Source organism: Leucopleurus acutus, assembly GCF_964270905.1.
Source record: "Leucopleurus acutus genome assembly, chromosome: 6".
NCBI classification, from domain to species: Eukaryota; Metazoa; Chordata; class Mammalia; order Artiodactyla; family Delphinidae; genus Leucopleurus; species Leucopleurus acutus.
The window spans coordinates 89,326,010-89,349,786 of NC_139149.1; the positions used below are offsets into that span (position 1 = coordinate 89,326,010).

The 23,777-nt window shown below is 37.8% G+C and overlaps 1 protein-coding gene across 2 annotated transcripts in view; it reads left to right on the forward strand.

Annotated features, from left to right (window-relative positions):
* The window catches only part of ADAM23 (ADAM metallopeptidase domain 23), a gene marked incomplete at both ends in the record, with an annotated part of 161,763 nt that overhangs the window by 23,777 nt on the left and 114,209 nt on the right, over positions 1–23,777 (forward strand). For both annotated transcript variants that reach the window (XM_082840810.1, XM_082840809.1), the window contains one exon: positions 22,106–22,182. In XM_082840810.1, coding sequence (XP_082696936.1) covers positions 22,106–22,182 — 77 coding nt within the window. The remainder of the gene's footprint in view (positions 1–22,105; positions 22,183–23,777) is intronic.

A 23,777-nucleotide genomic window follows, 5' to 3' on the forward strand; every position in this document is an offset into this window, starting at 1 on the left:
ACCCTGTAATAGAACTTGTAAACCTACAAGTTAGGAAAATGGGAACTATTATCTTTCTGTCCCTTAACATATATACTCTTCCTACATAAATCTGGTTGCACACTGAGCTGGCAAACTTCGTTTTGCTGCCCTGATGTAAGTACTACAACATTCTTGCAGATTCTATAACTTTTATTTTGCGAGAAACTGGCTAATTTAGTGTTAACTGGAATGAAAGGCACAAAGAAGGATTTGAAGTCAATTTAAATGGCTTTTTGGGGGGCTAAAATGAAAGTGTTAAATTTATTATAGTCATATTTTAGGAAAAAATTTCATATTCTGTAAGCATTTTTTATTTTGGACTACTTATCAAGTAGTACTAACATTGTGCCCTTGCTAGTCATGACTAATTAAATACTGCCCTGATGTAGTTATTTGCTTATTTCAGGTAAAAAAAAAGTCACTTGATATAACTATAATTGAAATAAAATAAAATTGTAAAAATTGCTTTACTTCTTATTGTTTGGCAGTATTGGAGTAGAAGCGTTGTGATTTAAAAAAAAGTATGTTGAGGAAAAGTCTACTTTCTGTCATTTACTAACTTAAGTAGCAGCCCAAGGAAAAGATGTAGGAATGAAGAGATTTGTACAATGATCTTGAGTCTTTTCATTCCTAGATTTTGCAATATGAACTTTAATTACTAAATTGGTTAGAGACTTTGAGAAACCTACATTATTTAGTAGGATGGGGGATATACCTTAATTTCTGCAATTTAAGGTTAAACCCCTAAGTGTAAATTGGTGCAGCCACTACGGAACAGTATGGAGGTTCTTTTAAAAACTAAAAATAGTTACCATATGATCCTGCAATCACACTCCTGAATACGTATCCAAAGAAAACTGTAATTCGCAAAGATACATGCACCCCAATGTTCATAGCAGCACTATTTACAATAGCCAAGACATGGAAATAACCTAAGTGTCCACTGACAGATGAATGGATAAAGAAGATGTGGTACGTATATACAATGGAATATTAGCCATAGTAAAGAATGAAATAATGCCATTTGCAGCAACATCGATAGACCTAGAGATTATTATATTAAGTGAAGTAAGTCAGACAAAGACAAATATAATATCACTTATATGTGAAATCTAACAAAAATGATATAAATGAACTTACAAAACAGAAATAGGCTCACAGACATAGAAAACAAACTTATGGTTACCAGAGGGGATAGTGGGGGTTGGTGAGGGGGAAATAAAGTATGAGTTTGGGATTAACATATACACACTACTATGTATAAAATAGATAAACAACAAGGACCTACTGTATAGCACAGGGAACTATATTCAATGTCTTGTAATAACCTATAATAGAAAAAGAATCTGAAAAAGAATATATATATACACACACACACACATATATATAAGATATGTATAAATAACTGAATCACTTTGCTGTACAGCTGAAGCTAACGCAACTTTGTAAATTAGCTATACTTCGATTTAAAAAATGGTTAAAAATAAAAAAGAGAAATATTTAGAAGTTGTATGTTTTAATTCTCCAGGGGAATTAAGAAATTGAGAAAATGGGCTAAATGTTTCCTGTTAATAAAAAGAAGAAAAATACAATAAAAAAAAGATTAGGCCCCTAAGATGGTAGATACAGTTAGAAAATTAAAATCATGAGGTGTATACCTTTAAAAATTTCTAAAATGAGGTATATGACAATGTATACCTAAAAGCAGTGACCAGTTTGAAATATTAAAAGTAGTTAAGATAGCATGACTTTCTGAATATGAAGATGACTTTTGGGAAATCAATGATAAGCATTGTATTGTTTCTTAGGAATACTTAATATAGATACATTAATGCTTTTAACCCGTGTGGTTTGTTCAAGAACTAACATCCTCATTTGCTAATCATTCTTTTGTAATTTTAACACATATATACAAGACATATGAAAATGATGTTCTTGGACTTTAATTCTTTTTTTTTTTAACATCTTTATTGGAGTATTATTGCTTTACAATGGTGTGTTAGTTTCTGCTGTATAACAAAGTGAATCAGCTATACATATACATACATCCCCATATACCCTCTCTCTTGCGTCTCCCTCCAACCCTCCCTATCCCACCCCTCTAAGTGGACACAAAGCACTGAGATGATCTCCTTGTGCTATGCGGCTGCTTTCACTAGCTATCTATTTTACATTTGGTAGTGTATATATGTCCATGCCACGCTCTCACTTCGTACCAGCTTGCCCTTCCCCCTCCCCGTGTCCTCAAGTCCATTCTCTATGTCTGCATCTTTATTCCTGTCCTGCCCCTAGGTTCTTCAGAACCATTATTATTATTGTTATATTTACATTCCATATATATGTGTTAGCATACGGTATTTATTTTTCTCCTTCTGACTTGCTTCACTCTGTATGACAGACTCTAGGCCCATCCACCTCACTACAAATAACTCAATTTCGTTTCCTTTTATGGCTGAGTAATATTCCATTGTATATATATGCCACATCTTCTTTATCCATTCATCTGTCAATGGACACTTAGGTTGCTTTCATGTCCTGGCTCTTGTAAATAGAGCTACAATGAACATTGCTGTACATGACTCTTTTTGAATTATGGTTTTCTCAGGGTATATGCCCAGCAGTGGGATTGCTGGGTCGTATGGTAGTTCTATGTTTAGATTTTTGAGGAACCTCCGTACTGTTCTCCATAGTGGCTGTATCAATTTACATTCCCATCAACAGTGCAAGAGGGTTCCCTTTTCTCCACACCGTCTCCAGAATTTATTGTTTCTAGATTTTTTGACGATGGCCATTCTGACTGGTGTGAGATGATATCTCATTGTAGTTTTGATTTGCATTTCTCTAATGATTAGTGATGTTGAGCATTCTTTCATGTGTTTGTTGGCAGTCTGTATATCTTCTTTGGAGAAATGTCTATTTAGGTCTTCAGCCCATTTTTGGATTTGGTTGTTTGTTTTTTTGATATTGAGCTGCATGAGTTGCTTGTATACTTTGGAGATTAATCCTCTGTCAGTTGCTTCGTTTGCAAATATTTTCTCCCATTCTAAGGGTTGTCTTTTCATCTTATTTATGGTTTCCTTTGCTGTGCAAAAGCATTTAAGTTTCATTAGGTCCCATTCATTTATTTTTGTTTTTATTTCCATTTCCCTAGGAGGTGGGTCCAAAAGGATCTTGCTGTGATTTATGTCATAGAGCATTCTACCTGTGTTTTACTCTAAGAGTATTATAGTGTTTGTACTTACATTTAGATCTTTAATCCATTTTGAGTTTATTTTTGTGAATGGTGTTAGGGAGTGTTCTAATTTCATTCTTTTACATGTAGCTGTCCAGTTTTCCCAGAACCACTTATTGAAGAGGCTATCTTTTCTCCATTGTATATTCTTACCTCCTTTATCAAAGATAAGGTGACCATATGTGCGTGGGTTTATCTCTGGGCTTTCTATCCTGTTCCACTGATCTATATTTCTGTTTTTGTGCCATATTGTCTTGATTACTGTAGCTTTGTAGTATAGTCTGAAGTCAGGGAGCCTGATTCCTCTAGTTCTGTTTTTCTTTCTCAAGATTGCTTTGGCTATTTGGGGTCTTTTGTATTTCCATACAAATTGTGAAATTCTTTTGTTCTAGTTCTGTGAAAAACGCCATTGGTAGTATGATAGGGATTGCATTGAATGTGTAGATTGCTTTGGGTAGTGTAGTCATTTTCACAATGTTGATTCTTCCAATCCAAGAACATGGTATATCTCTCCATCTGTTTGTATCATCTTTAATTTCTTTCATCAGTGTCCTATAGTTTTATGCATACAGGTCTTTTGTCTCCTTAGGTAGGTTTATTCCTAGTTATTTTATTCTTTTTGTTGCAATGGTAAATGGGAGTGTTTCCTTAATTTCTCTTTCAGATTTTTCATCACTAGTGTGCAGGAATGCAAGAGATTTCTGTGCATTAATTTTGTATCCTGCTACTTTACCAAATTCATTGATTAGCTCTAGTAGTTTTCTGGTAGCATCTTTAGGATTCTCTATGTATAGTATCATGTCATCTGCAAACAGTGACAGTTTTACCTCTTCTTTTCCAATTTGGATTCCTTTTATTTCTTTTTCTTATCTGATTGCTGTGGCTAAAACTTCCAAAATTATGTTAAATAATAGTGGTGAGAGTGGGCAGCCTTGTCTTGTTCCTGATCTTAGTGGAAATGCTTTCAGTTTTTCACCTTTGAGAACAATGTTGGCTGTGGGTTTGTCATATATAGCCTTTATTATGTTGAGGTAAGTTCCCTCTATGCCTATTTTCTGGAGAGTTTTTATCATAAATGGGTGTTGAATTTTGTTGAAAGCTTTTTCTGCATCTATTGAGATGATCATATGGTTTTTCTCCTTCAGTATGTTAATATGGTGTATCACATTGATTGATTTGCATATATTGAAGAATCCTTGCATTCCTGGGATAAACCCCACTTGATCATGGTGTATGATACTTTTAATGTGCTGTTGGATTCTGTTTGCTAGTATTTGGTTGAGGATTTTTGCATCTATGTTCATCAGTGATATTGGCCTGTAGTTTTCTTTCTTTGTGACATCTTTGTCTGGTTTTGGTATCAGGGTGATGGTGGCCTCGTAGAATGCGTTTGGGAGTGTTCCTGCCTCTGCTATATTTAGGAAGAGTTTGAGAAGGATAGGTGTTAGCTCTTCTCTAAATGTTTGATAGAATTCACCTGTGAAGCCATCTTGTCCTGGACTTCTGTTTGTTGGAAGATTTTTAATCACAGTCTCAATTTCAGTGCTTGTAATTGGTCTGTTTATATTTTCTATTTCTTCCTGGTTCAGTCTCGGAAGGTTGTGCTTTTCTAAGAATTTGTCCATTTCTTCCAGGTTGTCCATTTTATTGGCATACAGTTGCTTGTAGTAATCTCTCATGATCCTTTGTATCTCTGCAGTGTAAGCTGTTACTTCTCCTTTTTCATTTCTAATTCTATTGATGTGAGTCTTCTCCCTTATTTTCTTGATGAGTCTGGCTAATGGTTTATCAATTTTGTTTATCTTCTCAAAGAACGAGCTTTTAGTTTTATTGATCTTTGCTATTGTTTCCCTCATTTCTTTTTCATTTATTTCTGATCTGATCTTTATGATTTCTTTCCTTCTGCTAACTTTGGGGGTCTTTTGTTCTTCTTTCTCTAATTGCTTTAAGTGTAAGGTTAGGTTGTTTATTTGAGATGTTTCTTGTTTCTTGAGGTAGGACTGTGTTGCTATAAACTTCCCTCTTAGAACTGTTGTTGCTGCATTCCATAGGTTTTGGGCCATCGTGTTTTCATTGTCATTTGTTTCTAGGTACTTTTTGACTTCCTCTCTGATTTCTTCAGTGATGTCTTGGTTATTAAGTAGTGTGTTGTTTAGCCTCCATGTGTTTGTATTTTTTACAGATTTTTTTCCTGTAATTGATGTCTAGTCTTATAGCATTGTGGTCGGAAAAGATACTTGATATGATTTCAATTTTCTTAAATTTACCAAGGCTTGCTTTGTGACCCTGAGATATGATCTGTCTTGGAGAATGTTCCATGAGCACTTGAGAAGAAAGTGTAATCTGCTGTTTTCAGATGGAATGTCCTATAAATATCAATTAAGTCCATCTTGTTTAATGTATCATTTAAAGCTTGTGTTTCCTTATTTATTTTCATTTTGGATGATCTGTCCATTGGTGAAAGTGGGTGTGAAAGTCCCTTACTATGATTTTATTACTGTCGATTTTCCCTTTTATGAGTGTTAGCATTTGCTTTATGTATTGAGGTGCTCCTATGTTGGGTGCATAAATATTTACAATTGTCATCTCTTCTTCTTGGATTGATCCCTTGATCATCATGTAGTGTCCTTCTTTGTCTCTTGTAATAGTCTTTATTTTAAAGTCTATTTTCTCTGATATGAGAATTGCTACTCCAGCTTTCTTTTGATTTCCATTTGTGTGGAATATCTTTTTCTATCCCCTCACTTTCAGTCTGTGTGTGTCCCTAGGTCTGAAGTGGGTCTCTTATAGACAGCATATGTCCGGGTCTTGTTTTTGTATCCATTCAGCCAGTCTGTGTCTTTTGGTGGGAGCATTCAATCCTTTTACATTTAAGGTAGTTATCGATATGTATGTTCCTATTACCATTTTCTTAATTGTTTTGAGGTTGTTATTGTAAGTCTTTTTCTTCTCTTGTGTTTCCTGCCTAGAGAAGTTCCTTTAGCATTTGTTGTGGAGCTTGTTTGGTCGTGCTGAATTCTCTTAGCTTTTGCTTATCTGGAAATGTTTTAATTTCTCCATCAAATCTGAATGAGATCCTTGCTGGCTAGAGTAATCTTGGTTGTAGGTTTTCCCCTTTCATCACTTTAAATATGTCCTGCCACTCCCGTCTGGCTTGCAGAGTTTCTGCTGAAAGATCAGCTGTTAACCTTATGGGGATTCCCTTGTATGTCAGTTGTTGCTTTTCCCTTGCTGCTTTTAATACTTTTTCTTTGTATTTAATTTTTGATAGTTTGATTAATATGTGTCTTGGCGTGTTTCTCCTTGGACTTATCCTGTATGGGACTATCTGCGCTTCCTGGACTTGATTGACTATTTCCTTACCCATATTAGGGAAGTTTTCCACTATAATCTCTTCAAACATTTTCTCAGTCCCTTTTGTTTCTCTTCTTCTCCTGGGACCCCTATAATTCAAATGTTGGTGCGTTCAATATTGTCCCAGAGGTCTCTGAGATTGTCCTCAATTCTTTTTATTCTATTTTTTTTCTTTATTCTTCTCTGTGGTAGTTATTTCCACTATTTTATCTTCCAGGTCACTTATGCATTCTTCTGCTCAGTTATTCTGCTATTGATTCCTTCTAGAGAATTTTTAATTTCATTAACTGTGTTGTTCATCATTGTTTGTTTGCTCTTTAGTTCTTCGAGGTCCTTGTTAAACGTTTCTTGTATTTTCTCCATTCTATATCCAAGATTTTGGATCATCTTTACTATCATTACTCTGAATTGTTTTTCAGGTTGACTGACTATTTCCTCTCCATTTGTTTGGTCTGGTGGGTTTTTACCTTGCTCCTTCATCTGCTGTGTATTTCTGTCTTCTCATTTTGCCTAACTTACTGTGTTTTGGGGTCTCCGTTTTGCAAGCTGCAAGTTCGTAGTTCCCAGTGTTTTTGGTGTCTGCTCCCAGTGGGTAAGTTTGGTTCAGTGGGTTCTGTAGGCTTCCTGATGGAGGGGACTGGTGCCTGTGTTCTGGTGGATGAGGCTGGATCTTGTCTTTCTGGTGGGCAGGTCCACATCTGGTGGTGTGTTTTGGGGTGTCTGTGGACTTATTATGATTTTAGGCAGCCTCTCTGCTAATGGGTGGGTTTGTGTTCCTGTCTTGCTAGTTGTTTGCCATAGGGTGTCTAGCACTGTAGCTTGCTGGTAATTGAGTGGAGCTGGGTCTTAGCATGGAGACGGACATCTCTCGGAGAGCTTTTGCCATTTGATGTTACATGGGGCCAGGTGGTCTCTGGTGGACCAATGTCCTGAACTTGGCTGTCCCACCTCAGAAGCTCAGGCCTGACACTGGACAGAGCACCAAGACCCTGTCAGCCACATGGCTCAGAAGAAAAGTGACAAAAGAAAGAAAGAAAGAAAGAATATAAAATAAAGTTATTAAAATAAAAAAATATTAAAAATAAAAAATAAAAGGGTAATAAAAAAAAAGAGAAAGAAACAAGAGAGCAACCAAACCAAAAAATAAATCCTCCAATGATAACAAGCACTAAAAACTATACGTAAAAAACCCCAAAACCAAAAAACAGAAACCAAAAACAGACAGTCAGAACCCTAGGAAAAATGGCAAAAGCAAAGCTATACAGAAAAATCATGCAAAGAAGGATACAGATACACACTCACAAAAAGAGCAAAAGGAAAAAAAGTAAAAAAATATGTATATAACAAAAAAGGAGGAGAGCAACCAAATCAATAAACAAATCTACCAATGATAATAAGCTCTAAATACTAAACTAAGATAAACGTATAACCAGAAACAAATTAGATGCAGAAAGCAAATCCGCAGTCTACAGTTGATCCCAAAGTCCACCGCCTCAATCTTGGGATGATTCTTTGTCTATTCATTTATTCCACAGACACAGGTACATCAAGTGGATTGTGGAGATTTAATCCACTGCTTCTAATGCTGCTGGGAGAGATTTCCCTTTCTCTTCTTTCTTCGCACAGCTCCTGGGGTTCAGGTTTAGATTTGGCCCTGCTTCTGTGTGTAGGTCACCTGAGGGTGTCTGTTCCCTGCCCAGACAGGACGGGGTTAAAGGAGAAGCTGATTAGGGGGCTCTGGCTCACTCAGGCCGGGGGGGAGGGAGGGGTACGGAATGCAGGGCGAGCCTGCGGTGGCAGAGGCTGATGTGACGTTGCACCAGCCTGAGGTGTGCTGTGGGTTCTCCCGGGGAAGTTCTCCCTGGATCATGGGACCCTGGCAGTGTGGGCTGCACAGGCTCCCGGGAGGGGAGGTGTGGATAGTGACCTGTGCTCACACACAGGCTTCTTGGTGGCTGCAGCAGCAGCCTTAGTGTCTCATGCCTGTCTCTGGGGTCCGCGCTGATAGCCGCGGCTCGTGCGTGTCTCTGGAGCTCGTTTAGACGGTGCTCTGAATCCCCTCTCCTTGTGCACCCCGAAAAAACGGTCTCTTGACTCTTAGGCAGTTCCAGACTTTTTTCTGGACTCCTTCCCGGCTAGCTGTCGTGCACTAGCCCCTTCAGGCTTTGTTCACGCCGCCAACCCCGGTCCTCTCCCTGGGATCCTACCGAAGCCCGAGCCTCAGCTCCCAGCCCCCACCTACCCCGGCGGGTGAGCAGACAAGCCTCTCGGGCTGGTGAGTGCTGGTCAGCACCGATCCTCTGTGTGGGAATCTCTCCACTTTGCGCTCTGCACCCATGTTGCTGCGCTCTCCTCCATGGCTCCGAAGCTTTCCCCCTCCGCCACTCACAGTCTCCACCCGCGAAGGGCCTTCCTAGTGTGTAGAAACTTTTCCTCCTTCACAGCTCCCTCCCAGAGGTGCAGGTCCCGTCCCTATTCTTTTGCCTCTGTTTTTCCTTTTTTCTTTTGCCCTACCCAGGTACGTGGGGGCGTTTCTTGCCTTTGGGATGTCTGAGGTCTTCTGCCAGAGTTCAGTAGGTGTTCTGTAGGAGTTGTTCCACATGTAGATGTATTTCTGATGTATTTGTGGGGAGGAAGGTGATCTCCACATTTTACTCCTCCGTCATCTTGAAGGCGCCCCCCAGACTTGAATTCTTTTGGAGAAATTTGTAGTGCATATTATACCTCTTGTGTTGCAAAATGATATTGTTTTAGTAGAAAATGTTATTGTAAAACCCAGTGAGTGGGTTGCTTTGTACTGACGTCTATAGTCCCCTTCTCTCCCGCCCCCTTTCTCCCCAGTTATCTTAGCTTTCTCATTTAAGCCCAAGTTATTTCAGACAATAAGTTATCTGCTGAATGATACTTTCCTTGTTAGTTCTTTTACTGGAATTTTTTTGTATCCCCAGCATTCATTCATTTATTCATTCATTCATATGCTCAATCATTTATTTAATCGTCACTCAGTAAATGCTAATGAAAAGATATATCTATATGCTTATATCTAACTGCAAAATCCACATATCTACTTGCATATATAATGTGCATATCAAACTTAATAGGTTTAAAACAGAAGTTCTGGTTTCCCACTGCCACTTTTTCCTCCTGCAGTGTTCCCCATCCAAATACATTGCTCACTCCTTCTGGTTATTTAGGCTAAAAATTCTGGCGATTTCCTTGGTCCCCTTATTTCATTCATAACCAATAACTGACCTGTAAGCAACTCTGTTGACTCTGCTTTCACTGTCTACCCAGAATCTGACCACTTCTTATCAATTCCACTGTTACTACCGAAGTCCAACCCACCATCAACTCCTGCCTGGATTATTGCAACAGCCTCTTAACTGGACTTTCTGCTTTCTCCCTTGGTCCCTCATCTTTATTCTATTGTCAACGCAACAGCCCGAGTGAACTTTGAAAAATGGAAGGCAGATATGTCACTCTTCAGCTCAAAAACCTCAGTGACTTCCTATTTCGTGAAGAGTAAAAGGCAGAGTTCTTACAGTGGCCTACAAGGTCCTATACATTTGACCCCCTGTTGCTTCCCTAACTTCAGTGCCTATGACACTCCCCTTGACTAACTCCACTTGACCCAAACTGGCCTTCTTGCAATTCTCTAACATACCAAGTATGCTCCTGCCTCACAACTTTTGCAACCACTGTTCCCTCTGCCAGGAATTCTCTTTCCCCAGATATCCATGTGGCTTGTTCCTTCACCTCCCAATCTTTGCTCAAATGTCACCTTTTCAAAGAGTTCTTCTCTGTCCACTCTATTTAATATTATCACCTCTTTTTACTATACACTCCCTTTGCCTCTTACTTACTTTATTCCTTTTACCTATAGCATTTATCACCATCCAACTTGCTTTAAATTTATTTGTTGATTCTATTTCTCCCCACTGCCCCTCAATACATACTAAAATGCAAACTCCAGAAAACCAAAGCTTCAGCTTGAAACATGGTAGACACAATAATTATTTGTTGAATGAGTAAATGATTTCATATGTGATGTAGAAGCCAATGAGGTCGCATATAATCTGAGGAAGTAGATGTATTTCGAAGTATTTTTATTTTTGTATGTCTTCAAGTTTCCATCTTATTATAGGTTCTCATTTGGAAATAAAAATGAGCTTTAATGAACCTACAACATTCTGTAGACATAGTGAGATCTATCGTTTGCTTACTAAAATAGTCAGGATATTCTGCATAGCAGTCGGTATTCTAAATGCTAGTTTTAAAAATTAGGTGACTACAGGCTGTGCAGTTGTCATTTTGAAGAATTCTATGGAAGAATTTTTCTAACATTTTTCTAACATGTTAGAAAAAATGAGATCACATCAATATTAGCTCTTCCACATCTAACTTTGAGTAAGGTATGTGTAGTGCACATGATATTTGTTTTGAGTAAAATTGTGTTACATGACAGTTGTGAGCCTCTATATCCGGGAACACACTTTAATGGTGTGACTTAGGAAGCCTAATGGCACCTGCATTTTGTAAAATGGGAAAATTTTGTAAAATTTTGTAAAATGGGAAAATCCATTTTTGGCATGGCCCCCAGTTTGAAAGTTACTCTTTGCATCCAAAAGGGCAGAATGCAACCGATCCATGGTCATAACTAAGATCAGAGCAAAGGACAGAGCCAGACACAGCTGAGAACCAGAAAACGCAGAACTCTTTCTAATCCATAGATGTTGACAGAGCTCGGTTCCTGTGGACAAAAGGAGTTTCCACTCCAGTGACACAGAACTTGTGACCCACATCTTGCAGAGGGTAGTTAAGGGAAGCAGAGACCTCTTAGGAATACTGTTGTCAAACAGCTATGTATTTACCATGAATTCATAAGCAGAGCCTGAAACATTTCTTCAAATAGAAATAACAGCTTGTCTAGAGATCCCAATACAAATCAATTCTGGGCAAGAACAGTGTTGGTTCCACCAGTGAAGGTCAATAGAATCAAGGTAACTCAAGAGAAGAACGATCTGGCCTGGACAGGTCTGCTTAACCTCCCTTGGTTATACATTTCCAGTTGTTTTTTAATGGGGGAGATCTGGAAATTTATATTAGAATTTATTCTATGTCATTTATGGTTTGCTGTATGTAACAATGCTTAAGTGGACTGTATAATTACTGTATCATAGTTCTCATTCTGTATTTTAGACTCATTCATTCTTTTTTTTTTTTTTTTTGCGATACGCGGGCCTCTCCCTGTTGTGGCCTCTCCCATTGCGGAGCACAGGCTCTGGACGCGCAGGCTCAGCGGCTATGGCTCATGGGCCCAGCCGCTCCGCGGCATGTGGGATCTTCCCGGACCAGGGCACGAACCCATGTCCCCTGCATCGGCAGGCGGACTCTCAACCACTGCGCCACCAAGGAAGCCCGACTCATTCATTCTTAACTAATCTGTATGTGGTCATCGTAAAGATCCAAGTGAAAGAACCTTCTTTTGCTCTACATAGATATTTGAGTTGACTTGAGTCCACTGGGCTGTTGTACGTAGCATTCCAAGGACCAGAGTGGACAGGCCAAGAAAGTAGGGCTCATCATGGACAGCTGCCTCTCAAAGGCTTTTTCCTTTCAGGAAAGTATTAAGGTTATATAAGCAAATTAAAAAAACCTGTCGGGTAATGAGTCAAAGCCATTAAGCATGGAGCTTGATGTTTTTTGTTTTCCAAATCTTATACCCTACTTCTGTTCTTTTATTTAAATTATTTAGTGGGTGTTCAATAATTCTGGCTAGAAAGACAGAATTTGTTCTTGCTTGTGATGAAAGTGTCAGCAGTGAGAGATGCACTCCTTGGAGATGCACAGTTTGGTGATGTAGAAACTGATGAGGAAAAAGAACAAGGTGAATCACACCTCAGCTACTAGATTAATCCATCAAATTAAATGTTACTATTCAGGAAAGACAGCAGAAAGAAACCGCTTCCATGGTAACTGTTGTCAGAATTGTATTTTTACTCATCTTTCAGAAAATATATGAAAGCCAAATAATATAGCTCTAGTGATACTTGTAATGATTTACTCATTTTCAAATAACAAGAGCTCTGAAGGCTTGATTTCATCTCTCTCTTGAGTTGGCATTGTCAGTTTAATATCCAGCCAACGTTAATCGCTGAGGGTGAATGTATAGAAGACAGTTCGTATAAATGTCCAAAGATGGTTTATCAGCGAAAGTGTATTGTTACAAAGTTCTCCTGGGTTGCCGAGTGATCACTAAGGAAGATCTTAGTGTGACTCCCTCCCCCACCCTCAATAATATTAGATGTAGCTTCTCTTCTTTGGCTGGTCATGAGGAATTTTACAAATACGTTTTCAGTAGCGAGAACTCATGATTTATTCACTGGACTATCTGTTTGGATTATCAATGCCTATTTTCTCTCTTTCTCTTCAGTGTCTATCTTTTGTCTGTATCAGACTTTGAGAGCACTTCAAACTGAGGGGTAGGTAAGAAAAGGGAGGAAGATGAAATTGGATTCTCTTTAAAACTGGTTTATTTAGAAAAGAGCTCTCGTAAAAGATTTGGTCAGAAATCAGAATTCAACCTGCTATCCTTTTTTTCTATATTATCAGATTGGATAATTGAATGTTGGCTTGATTTCTTTCAGAGCAGACGTTCTATCTTTCTTGGCTAGGCTGGCACAGAGAACAAGGTCATCCAGTGACCTGCTTCCTTCGCTGGGAGATGCTGATCTGCTGTGACTTGTGAGAAGGCTCTGCTTTGCTGATGTTTTGGTGTTGTTTCTGTAATATCCATCTAGGCTAGGACTTCAGCTTCCTAGTTTCAGGTTAAAAGATAGATTAATTAGCAAAATACCTTAGTATTTGTTGGACTTGTATGTGTTCACATGACTTACTGACCTCGTGCAATGCTTATTTTGTAATAAATTACCATGTGTTAATTCTCACAATTAAATTCTACAATCCAAACTATAATTTAACTCTCCAGAGTGGAAGACTTCCTGTCTTTTACTTTAAAGGCATGTTTCTTAAGTGTCTATTTGTTAGCAAACACTTGGAAACACTTTGAAATTTCATCCTATTAATTCAGTCCTAGAGCTATCTGAATTCTCTCTTTAAATGCTCTCCAGCAAGCTTTTCTTAGCTCTCTCTAGCCCTCAGCATTCTCATTCCTCATATATAAATGTACTTGCTACCCATACCGTACACTCGTTCCTATTAAATTGAGTAGTCAGTCATGGTTAAATAATATGTGACATCTTTACAAATAATATTTACTATTATCATTTAATTGAAGTATTATATTTCTTTTTGGTTTCTCATTTCATTTCCCTAACCAGATTATAAACTTTTTGATCTAAATACTAATTCTTCTATATCTGTATATCTGCCACCATATCTCACCCAAGGTAGGGATTCAATACAAGTTTGTTAATGGGTTAACCAAACCAATGCAAGTTTGTTAATCCTGTGAAATGGAACATGCTAGAAGTAAACATGATGATATTCTCTCCCACGAGCTACCTATTTAAATGCATCTTGGGAAGAACATTGAACAAATTAATTTGCAAAATTGCCTTCTTGTAACATTTGCAGCTGTTCTACTTCTCAGGAAAATGATTCATATTATTTTAAAGACACGGCAACTTGAACAAGGTCAAAGCATAATACCTAATGGTATTTAGCAATGCAAATATAAAATTTGCAAATTTTGCAGAGTCTAAATGCGCATTGGATTTTCTAGGAGGTGCCCAGCTATATTGGGAGGGAGTTTTTAAGGTAGAGCTTGACTGATAACCTTTCCAAAACGTTAATATAGTTTTCTTCTTCTGTTTTTCTCTTCCTCCTTTTACTTTACCCCCTCCTTTCTAAATTATTGATCTCTTTCTATGTGGCCAACTTTTTCTAGGAACTTTTTGTTCCGTTGTTATATAATTTAATCATCACATACATCCTGTTGGTAAGCTATTATTATTTATATTTTAATGACCAGGAAACATTGAGGTTTGGAGGTTTAAGGACTTCTGGCATGAACTTGGCCCTTTTTCTCACTGAACCTCATCTTTCTTTCTTTGATGTGTGACCTTGTATAAAAATATCATTTAACCCCTCTGTGCCTTTTAAAAATGTTTTTCTTCTATAAGAGGATAATAAAAAAGTCTGCCCTACTAGCTTTATGTTATTCTAGATAACTGAGATAAAACACAAGAAATATAGGGCATTATTATTTTTATTATATATGAGTCTTGATCACATTGGTGATCACCAGTGTGCAAACTTAGAATAAGGGATTAGAACTAGATTATAATTTTAAATGTCCTATTGATATTTTCTTTTGCTCTTTAAGACTCCTAAAACATAATCCCATATTTGAGTTTTTGCATTACACAGAAAAAAGATCCACAAGCTGGACTTTTATGTTTCTCTAGCTGTGGGATAGACCCAGATTGGTCATGTACAGAAAAGCCTGTATGAGCAAAGAAAGTAACATATTTTCTCATTGATTTATTTATTTATTTTTGCTTATGAATCTCAGTTACACGGCTTTATTCAATAGAATATTAGATCAGTTCAGTTCTCAAGTTGTGATTTTATAAGACTTATGAGAAAATCTGTTGATAGTGAGATTGCTTGACATTTTCTTTTACATTTTGCTCCTTTCTCACTTCTTTTTTTTTAATATTGGCATATAGTTGATTTACAATGTTGTGTTAGCTTCAGGTGTACAACAAAGTGATTCAGTTATGCATATACATATATCTATTCTTAAGAAAGTGATGTATTTTCCTCAAACTGATTTCATTTTAAACTTGGCAGGATTCTGTGTCTCCTGTTTTTCTATGTAGAGAAAAACATACTGTGCAACCAAGATTGATGCAAGACTCCCTGGTGAAGGAACTCAATCCGTTCTTTCTTCAGCAACTCAACCCGTTACAACAAAGCATGCTTCTAGTATCTGATTAGCTGGTTCTCTTCCTTCCTTCTTAGTTGGGGAATTTCCAAAGCTGTCTTCTCTGAAATACCATAAAATGTCCTGGAACTCAAAAGAAGAAGGTCTTTGAAATTCTATGAACTTTTCCCACTGTATTTGAAGAAAAAAGGGTGGAAACTCTTGAAGGATCTAGATCTATTGAAAAATCATTGAGAGTAGGGGAAAAAACCATGAGCAAAAAGATAAAGGGAGGGAAAAAATTTTCCTGAAAATGTTATAGTTTATACACGTGTGCACACACAGACACACACACCATATATGTTTGATATTTTAATGAACATAGAATAAACAATATTATCATAGCAATGAGGGAAATAAAAACAAGAAAAGGGACTTCCCATATATATGGACATATTTTTCTTTCTTTAAGTAAAAACATTGTGTATTTCATCATTTTAATGAGAATCTTTTAAAGTGTACAATACACCCTCCTGACTTCTTATATAGAGGACCCTCACTGTCATTGTGCACTTTCTAAGGAGGCAATGCTGGAAAGAAAACTAAACCAGGAGACCTTTCCCCGGGCTCCAGCTCATTCTTCTACTCACCAGCCATGAGACTGTTCTGATCATTTCCCCTCTTTTGTCTCAGCTTCTTCACGTGGAAAATTCAGGCAAAATTTAGAAATATATTCTGCCCAGGTGCAACCCGCTTCCAGCTCCCTGTCTGTGAGCCAATATTGTTCTGCATTTCCTCCAATTAACTCTGATGATGTAAAAAGATTAAAATGCATCCTCCATGGCAGAATGGCACCTTGAAATTTTAACATCTGTGACTCCATAGTTCTGTGATTTCCTTCTAATTATGTGGGCCAAATTTGGTTAAGTGGGGAAAATTCTCTGATTTTTCTGGCAAAAATAAGAAGAAAGAAAATTTTTTCTGCATTAAGATGTACTTTGTAATGCGATGAATATAATAATTACTTGCTGGACATATTAATATTTTGCATATCTTTCTGTGATAAATATATTAGGGAACCTTATTTCCCAAAGTGATTGCCAAAAAAAAAAAAGGGACTTCCCTGGTGGCGCAGTGGTTAAGAATCCACCTGCCAATGCGGGGGACAGGGCTTAGATCCCTGGTCTGGGAAGATCCCACATGCCGCAGAGCAACTAAGCCAGTGCGCCACAACTGCTGAGCCTACGCTCTAGAGCCTGCGAGCCACAACTACTTAGCCCGCATGCCACAACTACTGAAGCCCATGCGCCTAGAGCCCGTGCTCCTCAATGAAGAGTAGCCCCCGCAATGAGAAGCCTGTGCACTGCAACAAAGAGTAGCCCCCGCTAACTGCAACTAGAGAAAGCCTGCGTGCAGCAACAAAGACCCAATGCAGCCAAAAAAAAAAAAGAAAAAGAAAAAATTTACCTACAGTCTCATTAGTAATCAACTGTTTACCTGTTTTACGTTTTCCATGATCCCTTCTGGCAGAGAAGACAGTTTTATTAATCTGGCTTCTAACTCTAATTATAGCATTTTTCTCTCTCAAGCACCTTCTTTCCTAGAAGCCCATAGCTCTCCTCCTTAGGAAGCAGAGCTTATATCATCCTCCTGGTGTCTGCTCAGGCTTGCTTGATACCTTCCAGGTCTTCTGCTCTCCATTTGTAAAGCATTTTCTTGTCTTATTGCTATGCCACTCTGGATATGTTTCCTTTGTTACTTAAATGAGTGTCTCCCTAACTAAACTGAGTATATCTTAAGAGCAGGGAAACTTCTTCTAAATTTTCCTCTGTTACCCAAACCATGTACCTTATAGAGCATAGTAAAGTAAAATACATGCTCAGTGGATGTTGTGATTGATAGCAGACATCTCAATTCAAGTTGCTCATTTTCTACTGAAATTCAGTCTTGTAATATTTTCTGAATTCTGAGAAAGTGTAAACTGTTCATTTCCCATATTCAGTTATGCACACACTCTGTAGAATTTACAACTCCTTACAAGTAGTAAAGAATACTAATTGAATACTTCTTATGTATTCATTTTTGCATGAAAACATATATATCCTGGAAATACATGCTTTTTATTTCCATAAGTAGATAGTCATCTTTTTCTCTTGTTTTCATGTCCATATTAATGTTAACTATTCTAGACTATAAGTCCCAAGAAAACTAACTGTGTCTTTCAGCTTATAGAATGTACCTTACCCAAAGCCGAGCATTTATGATTGCTTAGAGGCATAACACTGCTGGATAAGATGCAAGGCCAATTTTAGGTGAGGACCCTAAAAGTCTTCTAAAGTTATTTAATATGATACCATGAGGTAAAAAAACAGGAAAACAAAAGCACACTGTTAGGCTATATAAATTGTTCTTCAGTGAAGGAGGTTTGTGTATGTAATTGAGTTTAGTTGTTTCTGTTTATAGAGCTCCTGTAATTTCCCTGTGCCAGATCCTGAGTCAAAAGAAAAATCTCAAAGTGCTCAGGCAACAGCTGTTCTCAGTCTTTCAGGATGGTAATTCGGAGCCCAGGGTTGTGCTTATTCTTGTCATGAAATGACGCTCTTTGACTTTAAAACCCTGCATTCTTCCACAGTGCTATTACAGTGACAGGTCTTGTAAAAACATGTGTTAATCTTTAAGTCTGTTTAGCAGATATCCCAGTGGAGAAAATAGCCCATTATGACCTTACGTGTGGTTCATGAACTCTTCTCTGAAGTATTCCTGTGATTTTGTATCATTGAACACATTCCTAAATCTCGCTGTGCAGGTCCTTCTTTGTAAAAGAAGAGCAATACTCTTTGAGGTAGTCTTTGTGTTTTCAGTGGGTTTCAGTGGTGCTGGTCAGTTAGTCAACTCTAAAATATTTAATAAACCATAAGTGTTATGGCTGTATATTATAAAAACTTTCTACCCATCCTAACCATTCTTCTAATTTTTCTACCTTTTGGAAGAAGTGGGTTAATATGAAATAAAAACAAATAATTTCAAAAAATGTGATTTGTAAAACAATAATGATGAGGACTCATTTTACCTGATTTGAAAACATATTTAAAATTGACAATTATCAAGACTATATGCGTGGTATTTTGTTAAAGAAAAACGGATCAGTTGATATAGAATAACATAGAGATACAAGAAGTTAAAACTTACTTTAATCATTTCTAGGGCAGAGCAGAAATAACAGAATGATAGGGAAAAGTAGCATTTGTCAGGTATTTATTTTGGTCTAGAGAAGAATCTGTACTCTGTGTACAAATGCAGAATGTATAGCAAAGGAAAGAGAAACGGAATGTAAGAAAAATAACATACATCACTGGATTGAAATTACTTAAAATGGATACAGATATTTTAGATGAATATACTAATTCCATTTGCTAACTATGCAAGGAAGATGAATGTTTAAGGAAATCTTAAATCATTTTATAGGAAAATGTGCTGCCTCTCAGCATTAAAGTGAATTCAAATGTTAAAACAGTCTTCCTGATAAAGGTAACAAAATCAGATTTTTTTTTTCCTATGGAGAAACAAGAATGCTGTTGATGACATTGCACTAATTGTTTCAGCTGTTGTGGAAAGTAATCTGTCAATATGTTTGAATCATAGTGTTGGTATTGATGATGATGATGATGATGATGACATATGCCAGACACTGTTCTGAGTAAGTGGGGGACATTTAAAGGAAAGCTCTGTGTCTTGGCCACATGTGTGTATATGTGAGCAGACACGTCATTGGTCACGTCACACAAAGCCCCACAGTCTCCTGCCCACCTTTTCAAATTCATTGTTTGACATTTCCTCCAAAAGTCATTTATCTACAGGCCATATTCATTAAAAAAATTTTTTAAGTTTGTTTTCCATATTCATTTTTTACTCTTTTTTTTTTGTTTTGCGGTATGCGGGCCTCTCACTGTTGTGGCCTCTCCCGTTGCGGAGCACAGGCTCCGGACGCGCAGGCTCAGCGACCACGGCTCACGGGCCCAGCCGCTCCGTGGCATGTGGGATCCTCCCGGACCGGGGCACGAACCTGTGTCCCCTGCATCAGCAGGCGGACTCTCAACCACTGCGCCACCAGGGAAGGCCCCTTTTTACTCTATTTTTTACAGATGTTTCCTCCCAGGTCCGGAATGTCTTTTCTTCTCTTGGCAGGAAGATTCTTACTCATTTTAAAAAATTTTGTTCAAACCGCACCTTGTCACTGAAGCCTTGGTCCCTGTGGCCCCTTAGGCACACGAAGGATGGCAGCCCTGCCTGCTTCTCTGGAGGCTGCCGCTTCCTTGAGCGTGGGGCTGTGTCCCAGCCATCTTTCTACGCAGGGTGGGACTCAACACGTGTGTGTGGAAGGAGTAAATAAAATAAGCAAAGGAAAATCCCAGTATTACTATTATTTGCCAGCCCTTTCATTGAATTCTGTTAAACTGAAGCTTGTCACATTGACTCCGTATAAACTTATTTAACAATGATCAAATTGTCTGACTCTGAGCAATTTCTTTCAAATGGAGTAAGCGGTTACTACCGGGCTACGTTATTTTGCAACAGGGTTTTCTTGGGGTTTGTACTTGTCTCATTGCTTATTTGCTGTAAAATGAGCCTTTTGCTGGGAGGTTCTTTACATCAATAACAGACATACAGAGATTTGCCTAAATTTGAAATCAAAACACTTTTCTTTGGAATATTCATTTGGAAGTTTTGCTTCATTTGTTTTGCTAAGTCGTAATTTATGTGTAGTTTTTCGTTTTATGTGTAGTTACTCTTTTTACCACAATATATTCTTGTTTATAAAGATGCTCAAAGAAGTACATTTATCACCTCTTTTAGGTCAGGGTGCCATTAATGAACTCTTCTCTACTATTTAATATTCTTAAGAGAAATATGCCTAAGGATCTATTTTATTCTCAGGAAGTAAGGTTTTTCTTTTTTTTTGTTAAACTTTTGGGACCCAGAGATGAAAATTTTCCCCTTGTACAAATTATTCATCAAATAAAAATTTTCATGCAAAAATTAATGCTTTAAGACACAGAATGAATTTAGATTAAAGACTCTGTGATATTTATAGTAGATAAATAGAGGTTCTGCTACAGATGACAGAGAACATACCTGACAAGACAGAAATTTCTTTCTCTCTCAAGGAGTTGTCTGGATACAGGAAGCTCAGATCAAGGATGATGCCCCTGTTCTACTGATACATGGTTGTTTGGGGTAGACATGGCGTCCCGTGGTATTAGGGATTGAGGTGCCTTCTCTCTCATTGCTCTGTATTTAAAATTTAATATGTTAATTTCCTTTTAATTTTATTTATTTATTACAGAATGATTATCTGATCAGCAGTTATGCTTGACAAGAAGCAGAAGTCATGGTTTATTTAGAGTGTTTTATAGGTTTGGCATGGTAAAAGAGTCTTGACAATAAATACTTGGTTAATTAATTGAAAGTTCATGTATTTGGGGGAAGGGTTGTTAATGTACAACTGTTCGCAAGACCCTTGTGGTATGAGTTGTGGAGCAAACCGTCCAGGGTGGGAAGTGATCATACATCACTGTGGAGGGAGGGACAAATGCAGTGCTCCAGAAGTCCTGAGTTCGTTCCCAGCAGGCGTGTGAAGGAAGCTTCCTGGAAAGTAATGGCGTTGGGCTGTCCTTGAAGGATGTCTATAATGCATGGGGTGGCTGAGGGAAGGGGGACTGGAAAGTGTCTGGTTGCCATGCATGTAGCACTTCACACACGACACCCACTGTACCTTAGGAATGAGATCTGGAGGAAGGAGGTTTGTGTGTGTGTAGGGGGTAGGTGTTGCATGTATCCTTGTCCTTTTTTTTTTTTCTTTCCTGATTGGGTGACAAAAGAGAGTTTTATCTTGGATAATACTTTAACAAAACTTCATTGATTTGTTAATTTACATTATGCAAGACGCTTCTGTGAGCTATACCAATCTTTAATACCTAGAACATATGATTCATGTTTAGATGAGATTATCTTTGTATTTGGATTAAATCACAATGAGGACAGTATTTGTAAATGTGTGACTTTCAAAGGGGGATCTGAACTCTCGTTATCCACAGCGGGCCTGGTTTGAAGTGCTTGCTGAAGTTAATAGGTTGTGCTATCCCATTTTACCGGCATTTACATTCTGCTGATACATCATTTAGAGAAAGTTCCAATTCCTGATGAAGAGCAGAGCGCTGACATGAGTTTTCACTTAGGTGTGCAGAAAGAATCGGTTAGCTTTGTGCACAGAATAGGATGAAATCAAGCTTTAATTAGTCAGACTTTTGCATAATTCATCCTGGTCCCTTTGAAAGTCCAGTTGAATCTGCTCTTAATCTTTGTCACGATGGGTCCCTTTTAAAGGACTTTTATTAGTTCCTTCCTGCACAGATATTTAGGTCTTCCAAGTAAGGCCATGACAATGCACCTGATTTCTTAAAGAAATGAATTGTTACATAAGGATCCATAAAGAAATGAATCAGTCCATAAAATTTTCTTCTTATTAAATATCATTCTTGATATCAATATAATCAGCTTTAAAGATAGGAAAGTAAGCTAAGGTTCTTTCTGTCTTTTTGAATCCATAGGCTGTCCATCTGGCCCAGGCAAGCTTCCAGATTGAAGCCTTCGGCTCCAAATTCATTCTTGACCTCACACTGAACAAGTAAGTATTTAGTTATGATCCTGTTAAGAAGTAAGTGCAGTAAAACTCTACTTCATGATAATATTTTAGTCAAAGTAATGTCTGTTGTTGAAGCAACTGATATTTTCTAGCTGATTATATGTCATATAGCACTTAAAGAAAAATATAAAAGTCTGAAGTTAATTCTTTTAATAATAATAATGTCTTTTTATTCCTGAAAGAAGAGGCATTTAACGTTTAATTTGTTAAAAATCTCAAATACAGTTCTTAGATATTGTGATTTTAAATGGAACAAATATTTAAAGTAATGCTAGTTAATTAAGTGCTAACTATAATCGTTACAATATATAGCAAGCATGATAAATTACTGACTCAAGTATAGTTAGACTTCAGTCTAGAAATTCCACTTTACCTTTCAGTATGCAATTCACACGACTTCTGTATGAAGAACAGAAGAACAGAAGAAAATGATGACTTGCAAATACCTATTTTGAGAAGGTTCTTTGCTCCGTAATTTGCTCTAATACAGTTGGTTAGAAATTTTGGTCCTGATGAAGATTTACCCGATTTTTCTCTGAGCATGTGTTTACGTTGATATTTAAATGCTATTTCCCAAGTTGGAACCAATTGCACAGATGTCTTTGTACAAAGCACGAACAAGAGCTGTTGCCTTAAGCAGGGCTCTTCAGCATCGAATTGAGCCAGCAGTGAGCCTTTCTTTGGTGAAAGAACTTTCCTGCATGGTTTTCTTTAGTTTAAGAAGCTCCAGTCAATATTTTAAACTCTCATCAGTATTTTGACCAAGACTGCATTTTTGCCAGAAAAATACCACGTAATGCTATCAGACACTATAATGTGGGTGACCACAGTCAATATCTGAGAGATTGCAGAAGACTATAAAGAACAACTATTAAATTTCTTGTGTGCCAAATTCTGTGAGCTCTGCAGAAAAAAAGATGCAGGGTCAGCTTGGGTGCTCCTTACTCAAGTGTAATTGCAGCTTTAAGTCAGAATGAATCAGCAGAACTCAGAATTTCCTGTGTTGAAGATACTGCAGGGTTTCCTCTTTGAGTCTGCTGAGCATTGGTTGAGTTCCTTTTCACCATGCTGGGTCAGCACTGTGCCTGCGAAGGGGTCATATGGGGACATCCAGGGTACTTAGAGGTCTGGAGACACATCAGAAAATTATTTACCACTAATATTTAACATGCAGAGGAATCAAATTGAGCACCTACTATGAGCAGTCCTTGCCTTAAGGAGCTTATAGTCTACTTGGGAGAGGTTAATAGATAAACGTATAATTTTAGAGCAGTGTGAAATTGGTTGTGCTGGAGATAAACATGGAAAGCTATGGTAGCACTAGAGAGAGGAAGCTCTCCAGGCTGGAGGAGTGTGAAAAGGCATCTTAGGAAAGGTGATGCTTGAGCTAAATCTTGGAGGGCAAGTGCTAGTGAGGAAGGGAAGTGTTGGGGATGGATGGGCGAGAGAGGGAGAGAGAGAGAGAGAGGGAGAATGGAGAATTGTGTTCTAGGCAGAGGAGAGAGTGTGTGCTAAGGAGAGGGGCCATGTAGCAGTGGGGCATGTTAAAGGGAGCATGAGTCTTTTGTTGAATTTCT